The 11,322-nt window shown below is 43.9% G+C and overlaps 1 protein-coding gene across 1 annotated transcript in view; it reads right to left on the reverse strand.

The window, feature by feature from the left end:
- rev3l (REV3 like, DNA directed polymerase zeta catalytic subunit) overlaps positions 1-11,322 on the reverse strand; it is a 93,606-nt gene that overhangs the window by 21,604 nt on the left and 60,680 nt on the right. Inside the window, 6 exon segments of the mRNA XM_029425906.1 lie at positions 507-622; positions 967-1,078; positions 1,258-1,450; positions 9,392-9,517; positions 9,663-9,748; positions 9,898-10,772. Of these exon segments, the coding sequence (XP_029281766.1) occupies positions 507-622; positions 967-1,078; positions 1,258-1,450; positions 9,392-9,517; positions 9,663-9,748; positions 9,898-10,772 (1,508 nt within the window).

The following is an 11,322-nucleotide window of genomic DNA, read 5'->3' on the forward strand; positions in this document are numbered from 1 at the left end:
TACCGTTGGTATGGTGTCAGAGCACAGGACGGCTCAGTTTAAACCACTAACTTCTGCTTCTACGGATGACCATAAGATCATATAAAATTAGGGTACTTCTTTCATTTGTTCTCCCTGTGTTGTGAATTAAACTCTGTTATTTTTTACAGTTCTGATCTCATAACCGAGGTGAGAAAGAGAGATTTCAACTTTCTTTGCAGGACCACCATGCATAGTTTGTGTGTACAATTGAAATGAATGAGGGCGCTGTGCTTCTCCACTTTGTTTAAGGCTAAATTAGTATCCTTGTACAACACAACAAAATGCAATGCCTGAAAGTGCCCCTAAATCCCCAAATTCACTAGTGCATTTCGGAACAGCATCAGTGAGCTGCAAACCAAATGTAGAATTTTATGGTGATGAAATAAGTGGGAGTGCATCTTTGAGAAAGGATAAATAAAATGTTTAAGAACAAATGTCTATCCTGCTTTGAACTGATTACTTCCTCTCACTTGTACATTACCTACCTGGCACTCGTGACAGCTGCTGACACAGATCCACTCCGAGCGCTGCGGCCCGCTGGAGGAGGTAGCCCCAGGAACGCATCTGCACCTCATACCCCACCAGGATGTCTGGGTCAAACCTGACAAAAAACAGACTTTATTTTCAGAACAGTAAGTTATGAGCATGGACTGTTTATAAGTGTAGGATGGAAGGAAGTGAATTCTGCTCAGAGTGATGCTCTGACTCTGAATAGCATATTAGCAACCTACTTAATCTTGAACATATATTGGGAGAGTATATTACATTACATTACATGTCTCTTATCCAGACCGACTTACAGTGAACTAACTACCCTGGAGCAACTCTTAAGTACCTTGCTCAGGGGTACAATGGTGGCAGCCCTGGTATTGAACTCACGACCTTCTGGTTTGAAGGAGATGTGCTCACACTCTCACAAACACACTCACAAACATAAACACAAACCTCCTCATGATGGTGATCAGCTCCTGAAACAGCACCTTCTCATCAGTGGCGTATATCACCTGCAGCCCAGAGATGCCTGACCTGACCAGCAGGGGTGCTGTTCCTCTGTGACCTGCTGAGGGCATTTAAACACATTCATCAGCCTGACAGTACACAGCACTGAAGGTGTGACTATGATGAACAACCTGATAAACAATGCTGACTACTTAGACTTGAATAATGCTACACATTAAAACATATTTGTACAAATATCCTTCTTTGTAGCAGCGCTGTGATTAACTGAGTTTAAACCTTGGTCACAACTTTCATGGTCTTTGTCCACCACAATGGCTCCCGTCAGCTGGGTGCTGTCTACATCTGGCAGGGGAGCATCAGAACTGAGGCAGTAGAATAAGGCACATATGGGGTCGAACTCAGGGTCAGGCTCAAGGTCACGTCGGGTTCTTGCATGGAGCTCCATGCCCATCAGTGTTAGATACTGGACCTGAGGGGGGGAAGACAAAAAGCAAAAGGAAAAATCAATCTGAGGCCATAAACTTTAGACCGAGAAAATAATGATCGTCTTTAGAAGCACATCAGGTCACCCTCTATCCCCCTCAGACCCACGTTTTGTTTTACTCTCTAATTTGATATTTTTTAGTTGCCTTGAATATTTCACCCCTTGCATACTATTTTGGTGACTGAGTAATAGAAGCATATTATACTGATGCATTCACTCCAAGTCTCTTTGTATAAGAGCATCCATTACATGGCAGGAACATTGAGTGCAAATCCCAATAGGCTGTACAGGCTTACTGGAGAATGGGTCAACATTAGTTTGCATTTCAAGAAATACTCGACTAAACTTGGTCTCTGGTGTTTTCTCATTATTCTCTGGCATCTTCTCAGCCGTCCCTCCACTACATTAAAACAGGTGCAGCTGCGCACAAATACAGCCCCCAGAGATCAACACTACACAGTTCATCTTCACAATAAATGTAAACAAATAGGAATGCTTTTTCTTTTATTTCCTATACAGTGAAGGAAATAAGTATTTGATCCCTTGCCGATTTTGTAAGTTTGCCCACTTACAAAGAAATGAATAGTCTATAAATGTAATGATAGGTGTATTTTAACAGTGAGAGACAGAATATCAAAAAGAAAATCCAGAAATTTACATCATATAAAAGATATAAATTGATTTGCATTTAATGGTGTGAAATAAGTATTTGATCCCCTTGCAACCAACAAGAATTCAGGCTCTGACACACCGGTTAGATAAGTCCTTTCGCTTTAAGAAGGTACTCCTAATATCAACCTGTTTAAAAGACACCTGTCTCAACTCGTTACATGTATAAAGACACCTGTCCACAGAATCAATCAATCAGATTCCACCATGGGCAAGACCAAAGAGCAAACAGCAAGCAGCTGGTGAGAAGGAGACTGTTGGTGCGATTATTCGAAAAATGGGAGAAACACAAAATGACCATCAATCACCCTCGGTCTGGGGCTCCATGCAAGATCTCGTCTCGTGGGGTATGGATGATCATGAGAACTGGTGAGGGATCAGCCAAGAACTACACGGGAGGAACTTGTCAATGATCTCAAGGCAGCTGTGACCACAGTCACCAAGAAAACTATTGGTAACACACTACGCTGTAATGGATTAAAATCCTGCAGCGCCCGCAAGGTCCCCATGCTCAAAAAGGCACATGTACAGGCCCGTCTGAAGCTTCAATGAACATATGAATGATGCAGAGAAGGCTTGGGAGAAGGTGATGTGGTCAGATGAGACCAAAATTGAGATCTTTGGCATCAACTCAACACGCCGTGTTTGGAGGAAGAGAAATGCCGACTATAACCCTAAGAACACCATCCCCACCGTCAAGCATGGAGGTGGAAACATTATGCTTTGGGGATGTTTCTCTGCTAAGGGGACAGGACGACTTCACCGCATCGAGGGGAGGATGGACGGGGCCATGTACCGTAAAATCTTGGCCAATAACCTCCTTCCCACAGCCAGGACACTGAAAATGGGTCGTAAATGGATCTTTCAGTACAATGACCCAAAACATACGACCAAGGCAACAAAGGAGTGGCAAAAGAAGAAGCACATTAAGGTGATGAGTGGCCTAGCCTGTCTCGGGACCTTAATCCCATAGAAAATCTGTGGAGGGAGTTGAAGCTTCGAGTTGCCAAACATCACCCTCAAAACCTGAAGGATTTGGAGAGGATCTGCAAAGTGGAGTGGACCAAAATCCCTCCTGAGATGTGCGCAAACCTAGTGACCAACCACAAGAAACGTCTGACTTCTGTGCTGGCCAACAAGGGTTTCTCCACCAAGTACTAAGTCATGTTCTGCAAAGGGATCAAATACTTATTTCCCACCATTAAATGCAAATCAGTTTATATATTTTATATGATGTACATTTCTGGATTTTCTTTTTGATATTCTGTCTAAAATACACCTACCATTAAAATGATAGATTGTTAATTTCTTTGTAAGTGGGAAAACTTACAAAATCGGCAAGGGATCAAATACTTATTTCCTTCATTGTATGTCTGTGGTTTGCTTCCGATTGCCTGGAACATCTTGGATCCGATTCCCAGTTGGCAAAATATTTGCTCAGAAACTGATAAATCAAACTTTTCATCTGTCTGTGCCCTTTTTTATCAGCAAGGATCCTTGTAGAAAACATTTAGCTAGCAGACTTCTCATTTTGAGCACTGGCCATTTTGTTCACCACTTAATATGCTAAATAAAATGATCGTGTCAGCTGTCACTAATAAATGGTAGTTCTGTGACAACTAAAATGGAAGTTTTGGCTGTTGTCCGGTTACTGTGCTCTCTACAAGCCAGTGTCAATACTCAGTCAAAGACTGAACAAACCATTTGTAAGACTTAAGAAAGATTACTCTGATGCAACTCTACGATCATGAGTGGACAGAGCATCAGAGCGGGAGTCTCTAGTCTCTAAAGCAGTGGTTCCCAAAGATCATAGCACCCCTTCATAGTGAATTTTTTGTCATGGCATGGAAAGCTTTATTACCAGACTGTGCTACAGTATACAGCTGGATTTATTTGGCCTGGTTCAGGTTTAGTTTCATCAATCAGCATTTCTTTAGCTTAACATTTCATCAGAATTGTATGGGACTTGCAATACGGACTAATGCAATATCCAAATCACAGGCACAATATATATTAAAGGAAAAATATGTGTGAAAATACCATTCTGAATGAAGTATTGTGGTGGTGCAGAGATATCCCAGCCTACAAATCGTTCTGCAACAAGGTACAACTTTTAACTCACAAATAGCGCCACTAAACTTCCCAAAGTCGATTACAATACATTTTTCTATTACAAGTTTTTATAAATGTTATGTTTAAATATGCAAATAAGGCATTATCTTATTAAATATGTGCTAATCTGCATACATTTCCAGAACAGAAATGTCAACATTGGATGAAGCTAGGTTCAAAATTGTTTTTTATTTTTGTTGACATATTAGAGTCAAAGGTTTTTACAGAGGGGATTTTGGATATATTTTTGTATCGCTCCATAAATCGAAAGTTACGTATGTAACTACGGTTCTATTAATCCTGGATGACCGCCAGAGGCAGTGGTTAAAACTGAATATCTTTCGTCTCGCACATGCGCAGGTCGAATATTTATATCAACAAAGTCACGTGTGAGCTCGGATGACCGGTGTCATCAACGAGATCAGTCCTACAGAATCTTCTAGCAAAATCATGAGATTTCACAAGAACTCTGGTGGTCATCCAGGACTCGTAGTTAAATACGTAATTTTCGTTCTATTTCTGCCAGAGGCAGTGCTTAACACTGGATGACTTATAACAACAAAGTCGCGAAGAATCCTGAGTACCTACCTCATAAGCAGGAGCAGAGGGACTCTGCAGAAGAACCATGCCTAATGGATGAGGGGTGGCTACATTCACTCTGTAAAACCTGGAGAATGTGCTTGGTGATGCCCATGTGGCCGCAGCACATATGTCTTCCAAGGGCACACCTCTCAGGATTGCCCATGATGTGGAGTGGCTCTTTACTCTGGGCTGCAGAGAACGGTCATTCGCCCTGTATGCATGGGAAATTACAGCCACGATCCAGTGGGACAGGCGTTGTTTTGAGAGAGCGTAGCCTTTCCTAGGACCACCGTAACAGATAAAGAGTTGTTCTGACTGTCGTATGCATGCGGTAGCCCCGATATAAGCTCTAAGGACTCGCACCGGGCACAAGAGTCTTGACCTTTCCTCCCCGTCTCCTACGGGGGAGAGGGGGGTGTCAAACTGTGCCAATTCAGATGTGAGCGTGCCAACATCTTAGGGAGGAACACTGTATTCGGCCACAGCGCAACACCAGAGCCATCGGAATTCCACCTTAAACATAAATTGTTCACAGACTAGGCTTGTAGTTCCCCTACAAGCTTTGCTGAAATGGTGGCAAGGAGAAAAGGAGTTTTGGTTGACAGCCACCTCAGCTCTGCCTGTTCCAAGGGTTCAAAGGGAGGCAAGCATAGGGCATCCAAAACCAGGGGCAGGTGCCATGTAGGAGCCCTTAGGGCGCTCGGGGGAAGCAACCTCAGAGCTCCCTTTAATTTAAGGAGAGGGATAACAGCCTGTGGCTCACCACTGTGTTGTTGTCAACTTTAGTATGTTGCGATGAAATAGCAGCCACATAAACCCTGATGGTAGCAGGAGACCGGCCACCGTCTAGGAGGGACTGCAGAAAATCAAAGCTAGTAGGCACAGAGCAATGTACTGGGTCCCTGTTTTGATCTGTACACCATCCAGAAAACAGTTTCCACCTATTCTCGTACTGTCGACGAGTAGACAGTGCTCTAGCATTCAGAATAGTCATCTTGACAGGCTCTATGCACTTACTCAGCAGCGGTTCGGGACCAGCGGCCAAACCCACTGCTGAAATCTGACACTCCAGCGGTGACAACAGGTCCTTCCTGGCGGGGAGACGCCAGGGCGTCCCGCAGCAGAGTCTGTGCAGCAGGGAGAACCAAGTCATGGCTGGCCAAAAGGGGGCCACCAGAAGAAGCCTGTGGCTCTGTCGAAGCACTCTGAGAAGTGTTGGAGAGTCTTGGAGAGGGACAGCCTGTCGCAGCCTCTGGAGGGCGAGTAACCTTCAGTTCTGAACAACTTCGAGTAATAGTATATTTTTCCTTATTTAGCTCAAGCTGATGCTCAGTGAGTACCAGCCTGCGTCTTAGCGAGAAGAACTTAAGGGACTGATCTCGTCGATGACACTGGGTACATGACCGGGGTCATCCGAGGTCAAACGCGACTTTGTTGATATAAATATTCGACCTGCGCATGCCAGTTTGACTGTTACTGTAAATAAGGCTATGAATGCTAAATGAAAAAACCCTCTGTAAATGTATTGTAAAATCCCATACATTTTGCGAGACACTAAAGGGGAATGGATAAAGGAGAATAGGGTAAATATCTTTCTAATATACAGTGCATCCGGAAAGTATTCATACCCCTTCACCTTTTCCATATTTTGTTATGTTATAGCCTTATTCCGAAATGGATTAAATACATTTTTTCTCTCAACATTCTACACACAATAATGACAAAGTGAAAAAGGTATTTTAGAATTTTTTGCAAATGTATTAAAACTAAAAAACTAAAATATCACATGTACATAAGTATTTACACCCTTTGCTGTGACACTTGAAATGAAGCTCAGGAGCATCCAATCTCTATTTGTTATCGTTGAGATGTTCCTACACCTTGTTTGGAGTCCACCTGTGGTAAATTAAATTAATTGGACATGATTTGTAAAGACACACACCTTTCTATGTAAGCTCCCACAGTTCACAATGTATTTTTGTGCAAAAACCAAACCAGGAGGTCAAATGAATTGTCTGTGGAGCTCAGAGACAGGATTGTGTCGAGGCACAGAGCTGGGGAAGGCTACAAAACCATTTCTGCTTTGTTAAAGGTTCCCAAGAACACCATGGCCTCCATCATTCATCATCATCATGGAAGAAGTTTGGAAAAACTAAGACTCATTCCTAGAACTGTCTTCCCGTCCAAACTGAGCAATCGGGGAGAAGGGCCTTGGTAAGAGAGGTGACCAAGAACCCGATGGTCACTCTGACCGAGCTCCAGAGATCCTCTGTGGAGATGGGAGAACCTTCCAGAAGGACAACCATCACTACAACACTCCATGGATCTGGGCTGTATGGCAGAGTGGCCAGACGGAAACCACTGCTCAGTGCAAAACACATGAAATCCGCTTGGAGGATTCTGAATGTGAGAAACAAGATTCTCTGGTCTGATGAAACTAAGATTGAACAGTTTGGCCTCACTTCTAAACGTCACGTCTGGAGGAAACCATACACTGCTCATCACCTGTGCAATACCATTCCAACGGTGAAGCATGGTGGTGGCAGCATCATGCTGTGTTTATCTTTCTTCGGTGGCAGGGACTGGGAGACTAGTCAGGGTCGACGGAAAGCTGAATGGAGCAAAGTACATGGAGATCCTGAATGAAAACCTGCTCCAGAGCTCTCTGGACCTCAGTCTGGGCCGACGTTTCACCTTCCGACAGGACAACGATCCTAAGCACACGGCCAAAACAACGCAGGAGTGGCTTAGGGAGAATTCTGTGAATGTTCCTTGAGCGGCCCAGCCAGAGCCCGGACTTGAACTCAACTGAGTATCTCTGGAGAGACCTGAAAATGGCCGTCCATCGGCAGTCCCCATCCAACCTGACAGAGTTCGAGACGATCTGCAAAGAAGAATAGGAGAAACTGCCCCAAAATAGGTGTAGCATCATACTCAAGAAGACTTGAGGCTGTAATTGCTGCCAAAGGTGCTTCAACAAAGTAAAGGGTGTGAATACTTAAAGTACATGTGATATTTTAGTGTTTTATTTTTTAATACATTTGCAAGAAATTCTAAAAACCTTTTTTCACTGTCATTATGCGGTATTGCGTGTAGAATGTTGAGAAGTAAGTCAGACTTGTTCCCAGTGAATGTTGGCCTCCGCCAGGGCTGCGCTTTATCACCAATCCTGTTTGTGATTTTCATGGACAGGATAGGATAGGATGGACAGGTGGCCTGAGGATCTCATCGCTGCTCTTTGCAGATGATGTGGTCCTGATGGCGTGATCGGTCTGTGACCTTCAGCAGTCACTGGATCGGTTCGCAGCAGAGTGTGAAGTGGTTGGGATGAGGATCAGCACCTCAAAATCTAAGGCCATGGCTCTCAGCAGAAAACCAGTGGATTGCCCACTCCAGGTAGGGAATGAGCCCTTATCCCAAGGGAAGGAGTTCAAGTACCTTGGGGTCTTGTTCGCGAGTGAGGGGACGATGGAGCGAGAGATTGGCTGGAGAATCGGAGCAGCGGGGGCGGTATTGCATTCACTTTACCGCACCGTTGTGACGAAAAGAGAGCTGAGCCAGAAGGCAAAGTTCTCTATCTACCGGTCGATCTTCGTTCCTACCCTCACCTATGGTCATGAAGGCTGGGTCATGACAGAAAGAACGAGATTGCGGGTACAAGCGGCCGAAATGTGTTCTCTCAGGTGGGTGGCTGGCATCTCCCTTAGAGATAGGGTGAGAAGCTCAGCCATCAGGGAGAGACTCAGAGTAGAGCCGCTGCTCCTTTAAGTTGAAAGGAGCCAAATGAGGTGGTTCGGGCATCTAGTAAGGATGCCACCTGGTCGCCTCCTTAGGGAGGTGTTCCAGGCATGTCCAGCTGGGAGGAGACCCCGGGGAAGACCCAGGACTCGGTGGAGAGATTATATCTCCTCACTGGCCTGGGAACGCCTCGGGATCCCCCAGTCGGAGCTGGCGGATGTGGCCCGGAGAAGGGAAGTTTGGGGTTCCTTACTGGAGCTGCTGCCCCCGCGACCCGACCCCGGATAAGCGGTAGACGATGAATGAATGGATGTTGAGAATTTTTATTTATTTAATCCATTTTGGAATTAGGCTGTAACATAATAAAATGTGGAAAAAGTGAAGGGGTATGAATACTTTCCAGATGCACTGTATATATTACCATGACACTTCCCCAGTATTTGTATTACAAGTTTTCTGAAATGTTATGTTTGAATATGCAAATGAGGCATTGTGTAATGGTAACTTTTGCGGAATTATGAGAAATCTACTGAAACAAACAAAGTTAGTAAAATACACACATAAAAGTGAGTTTTGAAGTTTTTTGCATCGGATGTCATACTTTAGGAAAATTATGTTTTGTTTGATACCGATCCGCCATTTAAAAATATTTTTCAATGAAAATGTGAACAATGATGCAAAAATGATAATTCCTCCCTCAAAAATTGTGAATAATATCTAGAAAGGATTCTGATTAAGTGCTGATAAGTGCATTAAAATAAAATGATGTCCAACTCCAAACCTAAATATTTTACTGAGAGTCTCAGAAAAGGCTGGGCAGCTCACCTCATGCAGAGCTTTGGCATCCTGCAGGTTTTGCATGCTGATTTTGAAGCCGTAAGAGTTGGCTATGCTGGGCCCTTCAATCTGAGATCTATCTTTCTTTGGCACATTCAAAGCAGCAAACTGGTTCTGTGGAAGACAAAGAGTACACGAGAGGCATCAAATGAACAGCAGAACTGATTAAGGCTTAGGTCAAACAACTGAAGTGGAAGAGGGACTGACTTTATTCAGGGCAACAAGCTGGAGGCATAATTTAAAAAATGTGTGGTCTGACCTTCATCTGTGTGGTCAGTAGCACTCTTCTCAGTGGGTCCGCTTGGCTTCTTCTCCTCTGCTGGAGTCTCTGAGAAACAGGATCCTCTGCAGCAGGAATAAGAAAAAGGAAGAGCAGAGAATGACTGTCAATAACAGGACTGCCTGCAGAAGATCTGACCAAAGGATTAGTCAGCTTTGATAAATTCCTTGCACACTTGTACAGATTACAAGTAGAATGAAAGCCATTTTCTTACCCCCAGAATTGGGCGTACTGCACACTGGCTCCAGGTCTTTCTTGCTTCTCCGCCCCCTTCTTAAAAAAGGGGTGCTGTGAAGGAGATGGGGACTAGTCCTCCCCTCTTCCCTGGTACTGACATGGAGGAGCGAAGGACTATGATTCTCCAGGGAGTTACAGAGCCTTGGTGACAGTGCTTCTAGAGAGTTTTCGTTGAGCCGGTCTGGCTCTAAGGGGCTGGGCTGACAGGACTGCAGGACAGGATGCAGCTCTGGGGATTCTGGAGATGTGGTTTTAGCATCATCATCATGTTTTTCACCACCCTCCTGCTCAATATCCACACTGCTCTCATCTGAAACTGGACTCACCTCTGTGGATTTACAATGAGAGCCGTTATCCTTCATGGGAGATATGATTAAGGACAAGCTGCATTTCTTTCTCCTATGGGCCCTGATACTGGAGAGTCTCTCGCACAGCTCAACCTTCACTGCTGGACAGCTAGAAGCAGCAGGCTGCTCAGTTCTTTCTGGGTTCCCCTCCACATCCAGCCCAACCCTCCCTTTCTTTAAAAGCCCTTTTTGTAAATTCTCATACTGTTTCCTGGCTTCCAGCCACAGCTGCACACGCTCTCTGCTTGGTGGGTTTCTGCAGGGCAGAAGGATGACCTTCTTGTCACTGGTGGAGGACAGGTCAAGCTTAGCTTGTTCTTTACTTGCCTCTGAGGCCTCAGCTCCATGGGCTTGGGAATACGAGGTAATAGTAATGGCTGGGTGCGTCATGGCTGAGAAGGCTGTCTTCCAGAAATGGAGACCCTCCAAAGACAAGTCTCCGCTGAACTCTGCTAGCTCCTTAGCCAGCCTGGTACGCACCGCTAACTTGCGGCCACCAACCTCCCTAGAGAGAAAACAGGGGAATGTGATTAATTGACTTGGTTTCATTCAATTATTTACTGCAATTAAAACACAACTATAGAAGTGAAGAACTATATAAAACCTAGTGATATTAAATAAAGCCCTGTAGAAAGTATTATCTAGAGGCCAAAAAATACTGGAATTATGCGGCTGACACTGATATTAATATTTATAAATAAAAAAAATGAGTGCCATTTTTACATTCTAATATTGTTTATAAGGATCCCCTAGATTATATTATTTAAAAATTGTGTTCTGATATGTACTGGTCAGTTCATTTTACAGTTTACTCATTTACTCTCTAGTGGACAAACTATGTAAAAGCAGCATTGCTTCTAAAACATCTTTAGCATTTCCATACTGCAATTTCAACAAATGTTCTGTTTACATTCAGTGTATTGTGTTTCTTTGAGTTCTACCAAACATGTTGAACGCATGTCCTTCCTCATAATACATTTACAAAGCTAATATTTTATTTATTGATTTTTTAACATGGATGCAAAGAATCCATGTTAAAAAAGATTGCGGTCTTC

Source organism: Cottoperca gobio, chromosome 24 (genome assembly GCF_900634415.1).
Source record: "Cottoperca gobio chromosome 24, fCotGob3.1, whole genome shotgun sequence".
NCBI classification, from domain to species: Eukaryota; Metazoa; Chordata; class Actinopteri; order Perciformes; family Bovichtidae; genus Cottoperca; species Cottoperca gobio.